Consider the following 22370-nt stretch of genomic DNA (forward strand, 5'->3'; position numbering starts at 1 on the left):
TGAAAGTCAAGTCTACATTGACTATATAATTTATTTTTTATGTTCTCTCGGGAAGGTTTCGAACGGAACAAGACACATTAAATGGAAGAAAAATTCAGGATTTCACCGAATCTTATGTGAAAGGAGAGAAATGAACAATTTTCAAAATAATGAAATGCTGATAAGTGATTTAATACTTGGTATTTCCACCCCTTGCGTTAATTACAGCTCGGCAACGACGGTTCATACTCAAAATGAGTGATCTTAAAATGTTCTGATCTAATCCTTCCCAGATTCCTCCGAGTTGGATTCCTAAGTCATTAAGAGTAGCTGGATGATTTTCTGAACTACTCAGCCTTCTATTGAGGTTGTCTCAAACCTGCTCAATCGGATTGAGATCTGGACTTTTTGCTGGCCATTCCATTCGAGAGACTTCAACCTCTTCAAGGTACTCCTGAACGATGCGCGCACGATGGGTTCTGGCATTATCGTCCATAAAAATGAAATTTTCACCAATGTATGGGGCAAATGGCACTACATGCTCTTCAAGAATGTTCCTTATATACTTATCAGCATTCATAGCTCCATTATCAACGATCACTAGGTCTGTGCGAGCAGTCAAAGATATTCCACCCCATACCATAATCGATCCTCCCCCGAAACCAGTAGTATTCAGGAAATTGCACTGAGCATATCTTTCATGTGGACGTCTGTAAACAAGGGAACGTCGATCACAATGGTAGAGGCAGAATCTAGACTCATCTGTGAAGAGAACTCTTTCCCAATCGGCCTCTTCCCAATGGATATGCTCTCTCGCAAAATCCAAACGCGCCCTTCGATGGGCTGGGGTAAGAGCTGGGCCTCTTGCCGCGACACGAGGCCTTAAATCATATTCTCTGGGGCGATTTCTTATTGTCTGAGTACTAATTTGCACCTCATGAGTTTGCTCAAGCTGAATTTGAAGGAGGCGAGCGGTTGCAAACCGTTGTCTCAACCAAGAAACTCTCAAGAAACGTTCTTGAATGGCATGGGTTGTTACCCGTGGTCTACCCTGTCCTGGTCTTCGGACATTCATACCTGTCTCCCTGAATCGCTGCAACATTCTCGACACACTTGTATGGGAAACTCCAAACCTTTCTGCAATTCTTGTGTATGTCCACCCTTCTTCTCGCAAAACTACCGCTTGGGCACATTCCTCTTGGGTCAAATTGCGTGTTTCGCGTTGCATAGCGATCGAGTGTAGAAAATCAAACGAAAGAAAAACTATTGATCACTAGAATTGACCGAGAACAACTCATTTTAGAATAGAGCCAATACATTCAAAATCTGATAATATCATATTTTTTTATTCCTGCTGGGAAAAAACATCAGTATTGAAGAAAACCGTTGAAAGTGGATAACATATGCATGCATAATTCTGATAAAAATAATTATCATTGAGAACACCTTCAGTTGTAGAATAAATTTGAGATTTCCATAATGTGCGTTAATTTTTTTGCGCAGTGTATTACCCAACTTAGATCGTTTTGTAACGAAAAAAAAATATGTTTGCCATAGTTATCTTAGCTTGTGCCTAATAGCTTGTTTGGAATAGCTGATCTAAAGTGAGCATCGGTGCAGTTTGGAGGCATGATGATTGTACGAGGATCATTGGTGGAAAGATAATCACATTAATCTTATATGATACCACTGGTTTTCTCAAAAATTCAGTGGTACGACGACCGGAATGAACTTTAAAACCATTTCTGGACAATGAATATTTTGGGACGCGTAGAAAAATGAGAATTCATATCATTAGTCATATGTTTGCTTTCCATCATCTTCTTTTGATCGATCGCCGTTTGTTCAGGTTTGTAGTACACTCGGTACACTGATAGCTCGGAAGACACGACGCCTGTCTTCGCTTATGTAAAGATACTTAGGAGCACGAAATATAAATAAAACCGACTTCAAGGCGAAGGAAACAAAACAACGATATGCAATCTAGCAGAAAGCATGTATGCCACGCTACATATCAGAGGCGGGCAACAGGGATTTTGTCTATGGTATACAAGCAATCGGTCTCTTATGGAGAGAGGTATTTGAATCCCTAGTCAGTCTGTTGGGTATGATATGACATTGCCCTGATTGATATTTTAAAACACACTGAGAAATATGTCAATTATAAAAATCAAATCTGTGATCTTCAGTGGAGGTTGATCGATAGATATTTAATTCTACTATGAACCTACTCATCTTCAATCATGATTTATCGAATTGATTAAAATCTGTTCCAGAGAAATTCCTCAAGCTTTTGATGGAAACTCAAGAATGAAGAAAAATAAACTTAAACGACTGAGAAATTACATAAGGAGTTTGCCAAAATCATAAAATATGCAATATCATTTCCTGGTACACAGGAGCATCACATACAACAACGATTATTCATTTTCCTCCGGTCAAAAATGGACAATATAGGGACGAGAGAATAATTTGCAACTTGCAGTATATACATATGTATAACACTCTTGATTGTACAACTTTTCACATAATATCTACTTGAGCCCTATTTGTGGGTTCAATATACTGTCACCCAGTGGCAATTTCAGTTCATTTACCATATCGTTGTTCAATTGGGATTGATTAGCGATGCTATTCAAAGGGTATATTCTATATGCATGTTACTTTTCACAGTTTTATTATATTTCGTACAACTTTGCATCTTTCTGCTTGTGCTAAATCGGTTCTGACTCTTTTACCACCACAGTTTTAATTGAAACGTTATTTGAGATGTTGCATATGAGATACGGTGTATTAATAATAGTCTTTTGAAAAACATTATTAACTACTGACACCTGTGGGTATGGTTTATCTTGAAGTAGACGGAAATTATGATTTCTCTGCCACACCACTGACATTCACATTTATCTCCTGCAGGATAAAAAATAACCTACCATAACAAACAGCCATCCTCGTATTTATTTCCAAACAAAAGGTCACTGAAGCGGTGTTAAAAAAAAAACTAAGGACTAAATAGTTCACAGACTTATTTTATCGATTTAGACTTAACGAGAATAATTGATACTTTGAATTTGGCAATTTCAGGCAGTGTTTCGAAGTTTCCTGTCTCTTACGTTACAGTCCTCAGCGTCTTTTTACCAATTTCTGGGAATTGAACACAATTTCTTGGTTCCACGTGTAGTGATAAATGCACTTCATGCTACACACGTCGGTTCCACGACGATTCATTGACACATGCGAGCATCGAGGTGATATTTTCACGTTTTTTTGGGGTTTTCACGAACGAAAGGAAGGATGGGACGCCGAAAATGATCGGATGTCACACGCACTTTCACACGATTCGGTTCTGCGTTTGCGGTTCGCTAACGTCGTGAGCGGTTTCACGTGCTGATCAGAAAGAAGCTGGTGTTGTTTTGAGCGGATAGCTGGTCGGGCAGCCTTCACTGGAACGCCTTTCCCCACCAATGATCCTATCAAGGCGATCGAGGCTATCAATTATGTCGTGATAAGAAAGAGTGGCAGTGGCGGTTGTTGAAGTTCGACCTATTCATGGAAACTGGTGGATGCAGAAGGAAAAGTTTCCGCAGCAAAGAACACGTCTTGACTAGCCAAGTTGCGCCGAGGGCCTGACAAAGTAGGCCCTTACAATCGACTTGTGTTTTTACTTTGATTGTGTAGGCACACGATCGATTTCAAATTGTTACTCCCCAGAACAGCAGTGAAAGTTTGAATGTTCTGGATTGCACAAAAATCTTCTCAGGGTAGAATAAAGCTTCAGCCCAATCACTTGGGCTGCCCCTGAAGGGTCCCACAGGAACAGTGGGAGGGCCATGTACCATTTTCAAGGAACCTCTCACCCAAGGAACGTATTACTTACGAAATCTTCAGTAAAAGTTATAATTCTCAATAATTGTGTTAGAAATATTTTCTTTGAATCTCATCTATACTCTTCTTTATCTAATGAACAAATTCATATGTGAAAACCAGAGGTGGAACATCTTCTACCAGCCTCCATTTGGATTTGACAGCAAACCATCACAATCTGCCTATCTCAATCCACTGCCAGATGTAGGCTTTTCCCATTTCCTTCCATTTCCACTTGTTTTGCGCGATTTACATCCATTTTTTTTCCTGCTATTTGTTAATGTCTCTCCATCTTGTGATAGGCCTTCCTACACTTCTCATGCTCAGTCTTGGTTTTCACTCCAGCATCGGAACTTCAATTGGAAGACTGTGTTCCAGTGATGAATACGAAGATAAATTGAAAAATTCTAAGCCTACTATAGAACCAAACAAAATTTCAATGTCACAATATTTTATTACTCAACATATTCTCCTCTTAATTGGATACATTTATTACAGCGAACCTGCAACGTCTCTAGGCCTTTCAAAAAAATGTTTCTTATTGCTCTGCAAACCAGACCTAAACAGCTTTTATTACCTCCTCGTTTAAAGAAAATTTACCACCTTTTAAACTTTTTTTCAGTTGAGGAACGTGATGATATTTGGATGGAGCCAAATCTGGTGAATAAGGGGTGTGTTCTAGTAATTCAAACCCTAAATCACGAATTTTTTGCATGGAAACTTGAAATTTGTGTGCAGGGGCGTTGTCCTGAAAAAACAAAAGACCTTTGGATAGGTTTCCGCGTCTTTTTTCTTAAATTTTTTCCCGTAAAGTAATGTCGAATAGTAATCTCCGATTATTGTTCTACCCTTATCCAAAAAATCAATCATGATTATTCCATGGTAATCCCAAAGAACTGAAGCAAGAACTTTTCCAGCAGATTTTTGGACACGAAACTTCTTAGGTCTTGGAGAACCAGAGTGTCGCCATTCCATCGATTGTTGTTTCGTTTCTGGATGGTAGAAATGTATCCAAGTCTCATCCATAGTATAACAGTCCGGTTTAAGAAGTCTAAATCGTTTTCAAATCTAGCACAGATCGAACGCGATGCTTCTACCCTTGCACGCTTTTAGTCAACATTCAAACATTTTGGGATCCATTTTGCAGCAATTTTTCTCATGTCCGAATTGAGGTGATCTATATGATGAACGCGTTCGTATGAAATATTCAGTGCTTCAGATATCCGTTTTGGCCCAATTCGACGGTCTGATGAAATCATGTTATGAACTGCATATTTCGGGGACTGACACAGAAACTGGCCTTGCCGATCAGTCATCATCTTCAATGGAAATTTTACTTCTTTTGAAGCTTGCAGTCCAATTTTTTACGGTCGCATACGAACGACATTGATCAGCATATCTTCGTAAATCTGCTTACCTCTTAACTCTGTTAAATACAGGTACGCGATGATGGCTCGATACTCCAATTTTTCGATTTTCACTATTTCGGTGGACATCTTGTTTCTTTTAATTCATTGCGTAATTCTGGTTTACTTTTTTGACCTCAAACTTCACACTGACACTTCTAATGAGTTATTGTTCGTTGCTCCGGTAACGCAATATTTTTTCATGCATGGAACTGGTCTAAGCTAACTAGATATCAATACCTATTCGTATGTGTTTATTGTGGGTACTCAGTTTTCTTGAGAAATGCACTATCATCTTACCCCCCGGTAGGTTAGGTTAGGTGATGCACCCCCTTCTAGGTTACCTTTTTAATCGAAAGTTGATGCATTCACCTGAATATCTATGGACACGTTCTATGCCCCTGTCATAGGCTGGAAAATTTGGTAATGCGTCAGGGCTTCACGAAGGGTTGTCAGGAAAAGCATTTCTAGGTCATCAGTCGTAGATTTCCGCTAGAATATACGCATTTCACGAGATTTTGCGAATTTTAGAAAACAGCAGACCCCTAGCCATGACCGCATCTGATGTTTACTTGCGCGTGATAAATTTGAGGTTATATTTCAACTAAATTTTGTTGAGTGTTCTTGAGAGTTGATACTGATAACCTTTCTCTTATGGGACATGAAGTATACCGAAAAAGAGAATGATATTTTCAAAGTATTTAAATTAGGAATTTGATAGTGGTGACATTTTTCCTTGTAATCCGAATACTTCACTTTTGCTTTTCATATTGAAGGAGTAATTCACAATCGTGAGTAGGTATCTTTACCAGAGCGCTCTTGCGCTTCAACGTAAAAAAATTCCTTCATATCCTTCATAAAGATGGTTGCTCACACTTTTTTGCAGATTACAACTCATAGCCCCAACTACTACAAGTGCTGAAAGTGGTTAGAAGTACAATACAATAGGAAAAACCATATATCCTGATCCGGATAATAAATTTGTCTCATCTTCCATGATTAAAGAATCATTCGGTGCCTGATAGGATTCATGATTGGGAATAATTTTCTACGAACTGAAAACTTTTTGGGTTCCAGATCCTGTTGCCAAGTGCAGCGTTAATTAAAATTCGTTCGATTATTATGTTTATTCTGGACAGTGCAATAAATTCAGCACTGGGAAATGATAACACATGTACATATATTCTTCTGATATCGTTTTTTCTTTAATAACCATTGACATTCTAACCCATGCAATCAACAAATGAATGCGGTCACAGTATTATCTATGTTTCTTCAAACGATCGTTTTTGAGGGCAATCTGAAGAGTTTTTTAGTTTGAATAAATACCGAAGATGCCAGCCCACTATTTTCACTTGGTAATAATTTATTACTTACTTTCTTACACTTGCTCAACACTGAGCTACTCATTCGATATGATATCTTGGACCACCACCGATTTAGCAGCCCTACAGAAAAAAAATATGAACAATTATCATTCTAAAAGCTCAATAGAACGAATAGAGCTGCCATGATAGTTTGGGAGCCTAGGAATTGTTGGCTTGTCTAACTGTTTGTCCCAGGAAATTGAAGCACTTCTAGAATATTTCCTGAACAAGCCGTCCCATCGGAAGTTCAACGGGTAGTTTGTGATGCTGAATAGTTCTACCTGCTGCGAAAGCTGCAGAAAGCAAAAATGCAGAAACTGATTGGAAAACCTTTGCATGGAGGACACTAGAACAAGGTCAAACATGATTACGTTGACATGTCTGCGTCAAACTACTGGTTGACTACGGAGACAGAGGGCTTGATAGTTGCCATCCAGAATCAAGTGATTCCAACAAGTAACTACATATATAAAATATATCGTCAAGGATGCCTCAGTGGCGGACGATAGCTGTCGTTATGGCTGTGCGACACATGAAATCATCCAGTACACCGAATACAAGAATATTGCAGATGCAAGATTATACACCAAGAATTGGCAATAAAATACTGACTTCTCTAAGGTCAAAAAAGGTTCCTTCATACAATTACCATCCAGATTATCCTACAGAGCTCAATACTTTTGATATCTGAGAAATCGAAAGGCTATAAAGTCATAATAAACACTTGGTTTTTTTGTCCCACTACCCTAGCCACTATCATAAAGAGACTTTCAACGGTCATAGACATAGACAAATCCGAAGACGTCATTAAAACGCGTGGTTGCTACCTTCTGATATGACTGGCTTCCCCATTTATGAGTTCTATACTATGTACTCGACTATTTTTTTTTCCGATCCACAGAGCCTGATCTGCTGGCGTTTCCATACAGTACAATTATCATTTGCGCCCACATTGGCATTCCCACCGTTACCAGAAGCTCAGCTCGAGGTAGCTTCAGGAGATTACTGGTTAAGGTAGGCGAAGGCACCATAAATCTGTCGGCCTGTGCAAGTCCTGGTCTTCCAGAGGAGTTTATTTCCTTCAACGCCACAATTCCTTAACACCCATAGGATGAGAGTCACCCCTATTGCTCCTAACTATACTGCATTCAAATTTATTTTAGCAGTCGGTTGGCCATGAAATAATTTTCTCAAGTTTTTGTAACTAGAACGAAGTTAGGTTGGCACTCATGAAATGTCGTTAATGTCATAACGCCGTTGCCACAACTAATATCAATTTTTATTACGAAAATGCCGAAAGTGATTGAAAAATGAGCCAGGTTTTCAGGAAGTGCTATTTAGAATTCAGGTCCCCTCATTCAAATAGTTATACCCTGATATTCTAAAATCCACAATACGTCAGACGCTAGCGAACAAATCAATGTAAGAGAATTTATATAATAGGCCTGTTCGTAGTGTGGTACACAACGGTTGTGAACTGTACAGAGCAAGCGCAAATGGATTTTCGCTACCCTAAAATGGAATTGCGCTTGCTCTGTACAGTTCACAACCGTTGCAAACCACTCTACGAACAAACCTAAGGTTTCATCTGAATCTAAACGACTCAAATTTCAGCTGGATATTTCCACAATCAGAAAGAATGTGAATGAAGAGGATGATCGAGAATTTCCTTCTATTGGGAGACCCAAAAAAGTGGTGGCATTTGAGAATTTTATGTTTGAGTGAATTAATGCGATAAGTTTACTACAGGATTTTCGATAAATGTCATCGGAGAATAAGTTCCCTAAAATGGATTTTTCTATTTTTCATTTGACTTGTCCTATACAATGTAAATGTCTTAAGGTACTAATAAATACCTAATTATTATTATTACATCAATTTATTAAGATGAATAGCCACAAATACGCGCAAGTTGCCCTGTTACTTGTTTATTCATGTGAAATTTTTGTTCAACGGTGAAGTTGCATCTCAACTTGAAAGTTCCTTCAATTCCTTTTACTCATATTGATGCAACATGATTTTTGTTGAAGAATTCATCATTCTTGTAATTATCTGTTAATTACTTCGGGAGATACTTATTTCCAACCACTGCATCATATGCATTTCATCTTCGGGTTAATATTTTTGAAATCTACAAATGATGTAAGCCAAAGAAGATAACGAACATTAACTCTCCTCAAGCTAGTGCATATTATGGTATTATACTGATCTCTTGTATTTTCCATGCAAATAACTGAATTTGGTATGCCTTCAATCAGTTTGTATAAACTTCAATTATGTTCGTCACATATTTTCCTGAGAGATTCGACATTGTGATAAAATACGTAATAACAGAAACTTTTACGTAGAACGGGCAACATAGCGTTGATTTAAAACCCAAAAATGTTTTGACAAGCTTCATAACCCCACATTTTCGTACTATACAGAGTGAAATGTGTCAAATTTCCATGGCCAACCGACTGCTAAAATAAAATTGAATGAAGTATAGTTGCTTTATAGTATAACAGCATTTTCATGTCAGCATAGCAGCCTGGCTGTGTGAACTCAGCTGGGGTTGTGGTCTAGATAGACAGTGCTTCTGCCTGTATGATAGGCAGCTCAAGTCCCAAACACCTCAATGCCTGCACATATTTCTGATGTTGATCCTATGGGTATGTATCAACATTATTGAAGCTTGGATGGACCTTTAGGTCAAAGTTGGGTGTTCGGTGACACGTGCTTTCAGTCACAATGTACGCGACTTTTGGACTAGTTGAAAATTATGACGACGGAGGACCTAAATCACCAGATCAGTATGAAGTACCTGCTAACGTACACTATTGTGCATTTATCACCTGTTCCAGGAAGGTAGGTGGCGCCATTTTGGATCCCATCAAAGAGACAAATGTATACCCATTAGCCTACAATATGATTTGTCGTCTATCCCGATATCCTATCTTTATGTACTACCCGATAACACTGTTTTTGTCCCCGATTGATAAAACGTACGTTCAACGAAATTACGAAAAATCATCAAAACACAATCAGAAAATTGGCTCACGATTAGGATCCTCCCGACTGTTTACTGAGGTTATTAGAGTTTATTGAATGTTGGACCAATAATAGTCGAGAGCGGCTTATTCATCGAATTCGGCTTTCCGAATTGATAAAAACACAATTTGATAAAACACAATTATGGAAAAGTATGAACAGATTTATCGTTCGAAAGAAACAATTTTTTGCCCAATCAAGGGGACATCACTATTTAGCGTGATAATTCTTAGAAACTGGGAGGTGATATTGATTCCAATTTCATGTAACAGATAAATCAATCGGATTATTTTTAGATACTCGAAAATTTTCAGAATTTGTTTCAGCATATGTAGGTGTTGCCAATTCTTTCAAAGACTTCCTGATCCGCGATTGAGCTGAAAATTAGTAAAATATGGAAAGTGAAAAAAAAAATTTTTATTAATAGTTTTTCGGCACAAATTCGAAAATTACAAACAGTCGAACTACTGCAGCTAAAAACATGAAATTTGGAATGCCTCTTGTCACTGCGGACTAAGGATAAGTTTAACAAAAAATATTCATTTATTTATTTTTATTTTACGAGTATGAAACATTTTGAAAATCCAATGTTTTTTAATTGAATATGCAGTGAATAACATTTCGTGGCACACCTAATTGAAGTGTTCACAGTAGGTTATGGCTGCCATACGTCCCGGTACACCGGGACATGTCCCGGTTTGAGGCATTGAGTCCCCGTGTCCCGGTTAGTTGTTCGGTTGTCCCGGTCATCAATTTGGTCGTTATCGTGATTCATATTTCCTAACCTATTGTAGTTAAGAGGTAAGCACGTAATCAGCCGACGTCTCCCTGGCAGTCCAACAAAGGAGGGTCTACGCTACGTCTACACTCTACGCAATCGCACACCAATGGCATGTCACCCACACTCCACGTACGGCGTCGGCGCGGCGGATAATAAGTACATATTAACCATTCAGTCGAAAACGTACAGCGCTGCCCAGTTTTACGTAGGATTTGTAATAATTGTAATACTCAATATTCAAAAGAAGTTATGCCGAAGAGAAAGTGTAGTTTTTCCGCCGAATACACTAAAGAGTGGTCATTCATTAAAAAAGGAAGAAATTACCAGGAAGCTTTATGTTCAATTTTTGAACTTTATATATCCGTAAGTCATGGCGGTAAATCGAGTGTGAAAGATCATATTCAAAGCAAAAATCACAACTCCAGATTGTCAGTTGCATCAACGTCGAAAGATATATTGTCTTTTATGATCAAACAAAATTCGACAGAAGATACTCTGATATGCGCTGCTGAACTTACCACTGCTTATAAAGTTGTGAAGCACCACCAATCGTTTAATTCGATAGATTGTTCGACAAAACTAAATGCTATCATGTATCCGGATTCGAGCATCGCAGTAAAACAATCAACTGCCAGAACCAAGGGTACGACAATAGTTTAAAATATTTTATTCCATTTTGACGTTTATACACGACATAACTCAACCCATAGAAACAAGGGTAAGTTGACGTTTATCCATTCAGTGAAATAAAATTTTTTTAACTCACAAGTTGAATCAAATAACATGAACTCAACTAGATAAACGTTAAACTTTCTTCTCATGAATAAACATTCATTCAATTCATTTTTTGTATAAATAGCTCCACACTCCATTGAGCAAATCAAAACAGAAATGGAAAATATTCCGTTTTATGGAATTTCAACTTATTCCAGTAATCATAAAGCCGAAAAGATGTTTGAGGTTTGAAATCAAAATTATTAAAATTAGATACATTGCCAAATAAATCGTCTGATTCATTCTTCATTAAATCTTCAGAGAATCTAAATATTCCAATACAAAATATTGTTGCTTTCAGCGCGGATAATACGAATGCTCATTTCGGAGGAAAAGATAGGCGTGGAGTGAACAGGTAATGTTTTTTTTTTTTAATTGAAAGAGATTTTGTCTAAAGACATCAAAGGCATCGGTTGTCCTGCGCACATACTTCATAATACTGCTTCCAGTGCCGCCGATATGATGTCCATTGATGTGGAGTCTATTGTTCTCAAAATTTTCAAATTTGCCTACTGTAAGGGTAGAACGACTGAATAGCTTTTGTGAGTATGGTGAAATAACTTATAGCAATAAACTCTTTCATTCTAGAAGTCGATGGCTTTCACTACTTCCAGCTGTCGAACGATTGCTATAAAGTTATAGGTGCCATTGAAAGAGTTTTTCACAGATGATCATACAGTGCATAATAAACAAATGATAAATTGATGACATGTAGACAAACAAGACATCAAACATAAAAATAATAATAATAAAAAAATCATAAACCTATCAGATGAGTTTTTAATGTTTAGGATTTTGAACCTTCTTTTGTCTTTGTCCCGGTCGATATTCCGACATTTATGGCAGCCCTACAGTAGGTAGTAGTTTAAGCCCCCAAGTACCAAGAGTCACACCAAATGCCACCTATTGCCATCTCAAGAGTTGAACTCTGTCGAAAAAACTCTATCAAAAAAAATTCCCAGAATACGTTGATGAATTAATGATCACTAATTCTGAACACGCTGTAGGTCTTTCTATTGCAATGCTTCAAAATAAGAAAAAATTATATGTGAAAATTAGTAATTTTCTGCTGAAAATGGGTCACTAGGCCTAATAAGTTTGGGAATAACATCTATATCTGTATGGGGATAGGTTATCCTATTTTGGGCACCTTTGAGGGATATCTCCCTTTTCTTTAAAGATGAAGGATTGCGGTATTCGAGATAGTGTGCTTTTTTTATGATATAAAAAATGGCGTGTGCCAATTTTTTATAGCTTTTTTCGTTATTGAGATACATGGTGAAAATGAAAAGTAACACAAAGTTTAAATCGAAGAAGTCTGAAATGAGATACTCTGTCCGTTCAGTGTTACACGAGTCATCTATCGGGAACAATTGCAACTCTATCATTGATTCACTGAGTTCATTGATATCGCATGCGAGATATAGCAATATAGCCTACCGAAGTCAGTTATAGATGTCTCCAGTGACAATTTCATATTCTTTTATTCACATAATATACTATTTTTATGGGATAAATATATCCGTACGGAAAATATTAAATACCACCACAATTAACAAATATTGACAGAAGATAATTTATATATTTTAAGATACTTTTGATCCAAACGGTGTGAATTCCAAATATTTTATAATTTGAACTATTTATTGTCGCCAGGAGATGGCGCAGCCGACGCGAATTTCAAGGGGATAGAACTTTTGGCAACCCGGCGAAGTCGATAGTAAGAACAGTGGCTAGTAGATAGCGCTAGCAGCGGCACAGTTATCGTTATGCAGATAGCTAATAGCTATATCCCACAGAGAGTCAGAGTTATTACTCTCTAGAGCAGCTCACCGTTGTTGAGGTAAAAATCAAAGTGAAGATTCCTCTTTGATGAAAGTGTGCAAAGACTAACAACAGTAAGTTGTGGTTGTTACTTTTTGGTAACTGTGGTAAACTTGGGTTTGGGTACTTCAATCAACGGTCAAAATTTAAAACAAACTAAGGGAAAATGTATCTTTGCCAAGTAAACTTGTTGTTGTGTTTTCTTGGGATAACACAAGGCTAATGCTGGGTCAAGAAATATTGAAATTCGTAGCTGATGCATAAGATTAACGACAAGGGGAACTTGTACATTTGCAAAATGGCAAAAAATGAAAGAACGTCCCAAAAACATTTGATCCCAAATGCATCTGAAAAACAGTCCCCATCTCCAAAACCAGTTGACAAGCTTCTCAAGTGCTTGAAAAGGACAAAAAGCTACGAGAGTTCTTATTTTTTTACAGGCTTTTTTCACCCCTGCTATTCAATCACCATGCATCGAACTTGTAATTTCGATTTTTTTCTTGAGGAAGATTATTTTTATGACCTATACTTGATTATTTCAGAATATTATTCAAGTGAAAATGCCACTTCTCTCTCTTAGGCTTACTTTCAACTGGATAATAGCTTATAATTGGTACCCATAATATGTGTTAGGATACAAAATATATATTTCCGAAAATCGTCAAAAATCATCAATTTTTCACATCTTACCTTCCTTAATCAACTCATCGATGTCGACCAATTTCTCCAGATCTTTCAGTAACTGCGAGGCTACATCAGCTTTAGAATCGCCATCGTTGAGACCGAACAGATCCGTTTCCAATTTAAGGTCTACATTTTGCTCCAAGGTAGAATAGAAGAGAGCCTCTTCTGAAGAAGATGCCCATATCGAGTCCTGATTGAAAAAATCAGATTTCAGTGAAATAACAAGTTAAAATACAAAAATAATATATTCGTATACAACCCACTGATACAAATATCAAGATAGGTTGTTTTTTCTGAATAATTCATATTATAATTCAGGGAAATCAACGGAAAAACTACTCGTTTAGAAGAAAATCAAATGCTGACTATGGTTTCGAATTTTTTCCTCATCAGAGCAACAGAACTTGATGAAAGAAGTTACGAAATTGACAGTCACGATGAAGAAATCGATTCTTGCCTCGTTTTCTGCTAGGTGGCGCTGGGGTCTTAATGATACTTTTCAGAGTCTGCCTAACTTATAACGTAGACTGTCAAGTTCATAGCTTTTCTGAGGACAAAAATATCCGAAACTGCCTAATCAACATATTCTCTTCCTAGCTAGAAATAGTATAGGATTGTTATGGACAATTTTTTTTACACGATCTTAATTGATAAATTGTAATTACCTCAGAGGAGGGCGGCGACAGGGGCTCTTGCTTCCAAGAGGGTAAAGTCAGCACCGTGGAAGACATCTTGTGTCGGTACTGCAGGGCTGACGATGCTTGAGGAAAGATTCAGTATGAAATGATCTGATTTTTGTGATGTCACTTGGACCGCGGATAAAATTGAAGATGCCATCTTGGCCCTGAAAAATGATTGAGAAAGAGTTAAAATAAAATATATCGATAAACAGATTAATTAAAACAAGGATAAAATATTGTGTATCTCGCAAACAACCTTTTATCAACAGAACCTGAGAGCGTGAAAGGAACATTCGATTATATTCGAAACTTAAGTTTTAACAAAAATTGTTACACTAAAACGACAATAAGTTGAAAATAGCATTCGAAATTGATAATTTTCAAATAACCGATAGTGAAAATGATAGACGCTGTTCGTCAGTTCAGTTGTCGTTGATATGGCAAGGGAAAACATTTGATGAGTTTAGGCCAAAAGACTACGAGTAGTACTTAGTCCCCGTCTGCTACTCTACGACGTTGGGCTATTCGAAAATTCACGAAAATGACGAAGTTCTCTCATATTGGCAGTACAAATTAGTTTTTAATTGTCAAGAATTCATTTATTTCAGAGCAAAATCAGTGAACGCATCATTCAAAGTATTCTCCATCGCTGGCTACAACTTTTTTCCATCTCTCAGACAATTTTCCAATTCCATCTCGAAAAAATGCCTCATCATGTGAGGCGAGCCAGAGGCAAATCCGCCACTGTACTTGAACTTTTCTAAATATTTTTTTAAGACTTTTGCGATACGAAGCACGCAAAATTCTGCAAGCGTTTCAATGGGATCTTTATCGAGTAATGGCTCCAGTTCTTTGTCTTTAATTTTTTGGCTGTCCAGTAAAAGGTTTGCTTCCAACGCTGAAATTACCATTCTATACATGATTTATGAGTTGGAGGTTTGTCACTTTGAGCATTTAATGAATTTCTGCTGCACGTTTCTTCCAGTTAAAGCGGAAAAATAAAACCTTTCGCAATTTATGTTTCGTTAACACGTATAAACAGATTCCTTACAGTAAAAAACATGATTTTGTATGAACTTATTTATTGATATTATAGACTGTAGACCCACTTCTCTGAAAACACCAAAATCAGTTGCCTATATATGAGACATTAATCACTAAATAACTAAAAATATATTTTTTTATGGGTTTTCAACATCCTGTATCGTTTAAACCGAGCCGAATAGGAAAAAATGGTAAAGGAAAAAAGTGTTTCTTTTCACCTCAAGAATCTACTGCTAAAATATTTGTACGAGTCAAAGACTCACCCTGTATAGATGAAAATACAATAATCAGATATGAATTATAATAATTCTGTTCCGACAATCTTCTACATTAGCTGAGGTCAAGCCGCAAATTACAAAAACAAAATAAAACATCATTGAATACGATATACAAATGTTGTATGTAAACATTGCTTCAACTAAATAACTATAAGAAAATAAGCTGCAAGCAACTGAAAAGTAGGTTATCCTTCGCTTTAAAATATTCAACATACTCGGAAGATTCCTATAGCAAGACCAACAACAGGACTACGCTACGTTAGAGAAATAACCAATCACTTGAGAAAGTATGTCATAATAAGTATTACACATTGGAACCTAGTTTTTTTTTTGCAGACAACACCAGTTTCATGCGATTAAAAAGATCTATTCGAGAACTGGTTATTTACTACCACTACATGATAATCATCCAGAATTAAAGACTCTATTTGTTTGTAAGTTCTTCATAAATTCATAACGCAAATTATTTGAAATTATTTCACCTAGTGTTTCAAGAAGCACCGACCTCATATGCTCATTTAAATAATATGACTCTTTTCTGGCACAAAAAGTTAGGGTTGCCATTCGCAAAAACTCAACTGCAAGCAAGCTCCAGAAAATTATCTTTCAACGCTAATGTGGAATATTAAAAGCTTGATGATTTCGAATAATAAGAGCCTATTTCATAGTTCGTATGACACCCATTAGAACCATGGTCCAGCTGATACGTGGCGGCTCTTATCGTATGACAAATGATTTCCTGTCATTTTCTTATCTTGAAACGAAGACGTCCATGCATGAATCTCCCCATAGTTAATATGCATATTGTGGTGAAGTTTCGTAATAAATATTTCATGGCACTCAATTGATAAGGAGTCTATTTGGTTTCTTACTTTTCGGTGAAAAAGTTTCGGTATTCCCAAATTCCATTTGCACTAGTTCAATTGACGAGGTTTGGTTATGTTTATTCCATAAAATATTTCAAAAGCTGCACCTGACTTTCTGCCTTTTTTTCACTTGCTGTATCATTGTCCATGGGTAACCAAGAAGCGATATGCGAGTTCAGTACCTGGATGGATGACCGTTCTGGTTATGAATTCGAACAAGCCCGCAAAAATTCATGATTCACCCTAGTGTTTTCTTAATTTTTATATTTCACCTCGAATGGTGCAATGTATTTAATGTCCTAATCTTGTATTACCCCTACATTTCAAGAAATGATCTTCTCACTGAACTAAAGAGTCTCAAGCTGTGCACCTGATGCTTCGTTTCGGTCGAGGACTGTCACGAGTCCTTCCCTCGTGATTTACAATGCCCCAATGCCTAATAGGTCGTAAATAAAGGTTACATATTTGCTTAACTTCTAGACTCCTATAAATTCTCATCTAAAAAAGGTCGGTCAGTAAAATTTCTATTCCATTCGTGGCTTTTTGAATTTTTGAGCTTCGATCAGACAGGTCTGTATTTTGTCTACCCTCCAAACCATTTCAGAAAGGAGAAATTTATCGGTAGTAATTTCTTCTTGTATAAATAAGTTTGGAATTTGAATAAAAAGTTTGTCGTTAATATTTCGACTCACCCTTCATTTTAAAGGTGCATAATATTGAAATCATTTCATATTGTATCGATGGTTAAATAATTTTTTGTGCTTTTTAAGGATGATGGTCATCTCTAGATGCAAAAATTGGCAAGCCTAACTCATCCCAGTGAAGCCAATATTTAATAAATATTGGATTGGAATTAATTCATGATTGAGGAGAAGCAAATACCCAAAAGCAACACGAATGGCTCCTTCCTGATAATAATTTCGGAGATTTATCAACACAACAATACTCAAATACTTCTGTGGAGCACGTGTCAGTCCCAAAATAAACAAGCTTGGTGCCCTGGTGGCAAAGTGATCAAAGGATCAAAAGGGCCTTTGACTCTTGCCCTGTTAATAAAAGTTATCTCCAAAACTTCTAACTATTGAATATTCCTGCGAACATTGAAAACGATAAAATAATAAAATTTCCCGAATTGAACTTGAAAATCATTCGGTTGCTTAGAAACGGCAATTCAAACAATTTAGGATCAAAAGCGATTATTTTGCGGTATATAAACAATCATTTTGTAATTGTTCCTCAATAGTGGTTGTCATTGGCAACCAATTACCCTATAAGAGCTTCGACGAAGAAAAACTATAATGGCCTTATTAATGTAAACGGTGAAAGTAAACACATGCATTGAAGCATTGTGACACGATGTATATATAACATACAAATTGGAAAAATCACATTCCATAGTATAAAAGTACTCACGTCATTTTGTTAACTTGTACTGGCACACTTTCGTGTGCAAACCTAATTCGACTTAGTAACCCATCTTCCCCCTCGAGGATTCCAGCTGAGAAAATTTAACAACACTTTACAACTCCATGGGTGAATCAACAATGGCGGCTTCGTAGGTCCTCGACACTGGCGCTGACTCCTTGACGTGAATGCGCAGCGTCAGGGGGAAATTTTGTAATCAGCGTTCGGAGTTTCACTAATTTTGATTGATACCTTTCACATTCTTAAACATTCCTCGAGGAGAGAAGCTTCTACGGTGCTGGTAAAAAGTAATGCGCAACATTCATATCGGCGGTATTTAAAAAAAAATGCGGACAGGTCAATTTGATCGTAAATTATGCAATTTTTCATGCATGAGAGGTGAGGGGTAGTTAAGTTTTTCAAATGGCAACCTTAACTTTTTGTCATAAGTTTCTAAAGTGGAAGGAAAGTTCTAAAAGCGCTGCCAAGAACGGATAAAACTCCTGGTGGGTGTTGGCTCATGCCTCATAAGATATGAACTGATAGAATTTTGTATCGCACTTGCCCCAACCCTGAATACATTTTCCTTCTGATATGCCTCACCGCCAGTTGTACTGTCACTGACCGCCCCTGTCCTTATTTCCCACAACCAAATCATCAGACATACAGGGTGAAGGTAGAACTCATCAAAATAAGTCGTTTCGCCAAAAATTGTCTATATGAAATATCCAAGATGGCTGAGATACAACCCCTAGTAGTCCGACAAAATTTCAACGAATTTCAAGTACGGGACTGTGGAAGGTGACTCCAGCATCGCAAAGACGAAACAAAACATAAACATATGGCTGGACAATGAATGGTTCAGTACCAAGTTCATCGGATTAGATGCATCAGGTCACTTTTTAGAGAAATAATTGTTGTATCGTGCAATTTGGGGTGAAAAGAATGTAGAAAATCGAGGCAGTTTCTTGAAAGTGCTTATGTAAGTTATGTTGAAAAATTGCTATGATGTTTCCCCATTTCATCCCATTTTTACGACGATTGTTGGAATGTTCGAACAAGAAGATTGTGATACCCATTGTGAAAAAATTCGTAACACATTTAGACGAATTTTATTGGTGAGATTTTGAAGTCTTATTCTATTTTTTACACTTGTGTCCTAAGTCTCTTCTGTCAGTTGGTATCGAAATGAGCCATTTTATAAAATCGTGTAAGTTACTAAAAAATAATGAGAAAAATTCGGCAATCCTAAGTTTCCATTTTCATTACAGCTTTAATATCTAAACGAAACCACATGGTCCAATCGATAAGTTTTTCCCACTGCTTTGCGATAATTCAGCTAACAAACGGTCTAGGATCGTATTAGGATCTATTTCAGTAATCATTCTCAATTTTTTTTCAACTTTGTCATTTTGAAAGTTTTGTATTGGTGTTTTTCGGTGAAACGCTTCATTTTGACCAGTTCTACATTCTGTTAAAAAAAGCCTCACCTTTAAATACACCCTGTATGTGTTGATGGGCTTTTCCTTCATCAGTGACACTTTCCATGGCACATGCAGTCCCACCTTCATTGGTATGAACAGCATATCAGCATAAACGGTTCTTTAAATGATGTTGTCATAGGGCTTTCTGAGTGAGCACAATATCATAAAACACGAACAATGTTTTTTGGACAAAATGCGAAGCATCAAAATTTAAACTATGTTAGTTATTGCGTTTTCGAGCCTTCGATTCGGAATATCAATTCAAAGCGTTAATTCTAATTTTCTTTCACTTTCAGTTGAATATTATGAAGTAACAACTCATATGGTTTTCTTGCTTTATGTAATCAGCCATCTTCAGCATAGTACCATAGCGAATATGTTCGAAACACCAAAAAAAAAAAAGGAAAATTTCTAATGGAACACTGTATTTTCTCGTCGTTGGTCTTTTGAAATAGTGTTTCCAAAAACCCTTCTTCGTTTAACCTTACTCATCTTCAATCTTACTATACCATGCTCTGATATTCAATTAGGATGTATAGCTTTGCATAAGGACAGTCTCGTTCGTGTACCTACAATGTTTTCACTAGTGAATATGAATATATTACATATAGTCATATTTTCAAAAACATACAAATGAAACCGCATCAGAAAGCAATGAAAAGTTTTTACAGAAAAAGTAAACACTTAAAAGTCTAAAGAGAGTACATAATAGGTTTGCATAAAAAGTGTAGCACTTTTCTACACTCGATTTGATTTACACCAGTGTAGAGGAAGTGTAGTTTATCTACATATAGTCAAAAGGAGATGTAGATAAACTACACCTCCTCTGTAAATTCAATCAGCAAACAAATACTAAAATCGAGTGTAGAAAAGTGCAACACTTTTTATGCAAACAAAAGGACCAAATATCCACTCATTGATCAAGGAATGCGGTCGAATCAAAGAAGTAGAGCGCCATCTATCTTTTGAATAATAAGGGTTGCTGCGTAACACGTTAGAAGACAGCTCAGGAAAACGAAGGTCCGATCCAATATTTTTTGAAATTACTAGTTACCAAAATTATTTTAAATTGGGACAAGAACCAGGGAGATTATACTTCGATCTCCTTGGACTGAAATCTGTTTGTTCATCATTGAACCATCCACTTGGCTAGACGTCAGCTTTAAGATGTGGTGGATGCGCTAAGATGAAATTCCCACGTACCAGCATTGAATAAGGATGGTACCTGGAAAGTGTGTACAAAGATCACTGAACTCGATGGAGTTCTAGGTATGGAGAGTTCATCATTGAATAAAGAAATGGTGGCCCTCGTAAACTACTGACAGTACAACTGATGGTAGTTTTATGAAGGGCACCTAAGGAATGGACAAATTCAACTAGCAGATGGCGTTTAGGACATCGCCATCTGCCTATCTACTTCATAGATCCTAGTTTTCAATAAGACTGCATGAACTCATCCTAAAATAACTAAACTAGATAGTATATTTTAGTTGTACGCTGCCATTCTCTTTCTTTATTCAATAGAGTTCTACTGATAAGGAGGTACAAGATGGCGAAACAAACGACGAATCCAGTTAATCACAGGTCAAACAAGGGAGATTCGATTGATCTCAGTTTGCCAAACTGGGCTGAATAGAGGATAATAAGCAAGTCTCGTTGCATTCAGTTCAGAGTTTGACATGCACCTGCTCCCTGCTCTATTGAGTTAGGCGAGGGCTATGTACCAAATTAGGAACCAAGTTGAAAAAATTGATATTTTAATTAATTTCTTCGAGTTTTATTTGATATTTTCACTCCTCAAAAGTTAATTGGTGTAGTTTTTTCCATTCAAATTGAGTGGCAATAGCATATACTAATATAAAAATGATTCCTAACGGTGTTTCTGAAAAGATCCCAAAAATAATGATGCATGAAAGGATATATGTACTGACAAGGAAATCTAATAGAATTCTGTTGCCTTCAATCTTATTACAATTAGAAAAATTACCCTCAAACTTTATTTTCTCTAATCTCCTCTGCCCTACTCCATACTTCACTTTTTTTGTAGTCAAAAGCCTTAACAACATTAGAAGTCTCCTGAAAATCTGTTTGGTCCAGTTGATGGTCTCTGGTTGGGTCAATCCGCAGATTTAAAAAAAGATTGATCAGGTTTAGATGACGCGCGAACAACCCAAAAACTCGAAAAATGTCAGATATTCGAAAATTACTATCTGTATATCATTAATGATCTGTTATATTTTAAATTACTTCTTTTCATGTTTAAATGAGGAGTTTGTCATGGACCCCTTTATGGGAGGTGTAAGGTATTTGTTTTTTTTAAATTGGCAACCGTAACTCTTCGTTACATGTTGTTGCTGAGTATGATTTTATGATTGATAGGTTTTTTATCAACCCTTTTCTTATGATAGATTGAGTATTTAATACTCAATGCTTGTATTGAATTCGAGTTTTACTTTTTTTATACATGTATTGTGAGGTCAATGATATACTACGACTTTTTCGTAGGGTACCAAAATTGACTGAGGAACGTAGGTATCAATTTTTTGTAATTGTGACGTCCACTTCAGATTCATCAACTGATACATGAAAAGTTAGGCAACTTGAAATAATAACTGACCCGTTCGCGCATTTCCCTACAAAATACTTAATACCGAATATATGCATTCAATACGTTAATTTTTCTTACCCTGTATTTGTTAAAAAAAGGCCCAGTTATAGAAAAATCCATTAAGATTTGATGACCCATCAAAATTTGAAACTGTCATTTTTGTAGGGAAAAATGGAGCATTAACATTTTGATGGAGTATTAAATTTTAATGGACTTTCCTGCAACTGGACGAAAAACATCGAAATCCACCGAAAAAAGTTCATCAGATCTTATAACTCTAGAACAAACTTATAGCTC

The 22370-nt window shown here is 36.7% G+C and overlaps 1 protein-coding gene across 1 annotated transcript in view; it reads right to left on the bottom strand.

The window, feature by feature from the left end:
• LOC123320993 (activating transcription factor of chaperone) overlaps positions 1–18148 on the bottom strand; it is a 30284-nt gene extending 12136 nt beyond the window's left edge. Inside the window, exons 1-3 of the mRNA XM_044908497.1 lie at positions 17991–18148; positions 14375–14553; positions 13716–13899 (exon numbers count right to left, since the gene is read on the bottom strand). Coding sequence (XP_044764432.1) covers positions 13716–13899; positions 14375–14440 — 250 coding nt within the window. The 5' untranslated portion in view covers positions 14441–14553; positions 17991–18148. The remainder of the gene's footprint in view (positions 1–13715; positions 13900–14374; positions 14554–17990) is intronic.
• Between the last annotated feature and the right edge of the window lie 4222 nt (positions 18149–22370).

The sequence above is a fragment of the Coccinella septempunctata genome, chromosome 1, assembly GCF_907165205.1.
Source record: "Coccinella septempunctata chromosome 1, icCocSept1.1, whole genome shotgun sequence".
NCBI classification, from domain to species: Eukaryota; Metazoa; Arthropoda; class Insecta; order Coleoptera; family Coccinellidae; genus Coccinella; species Coccinella septempunctata.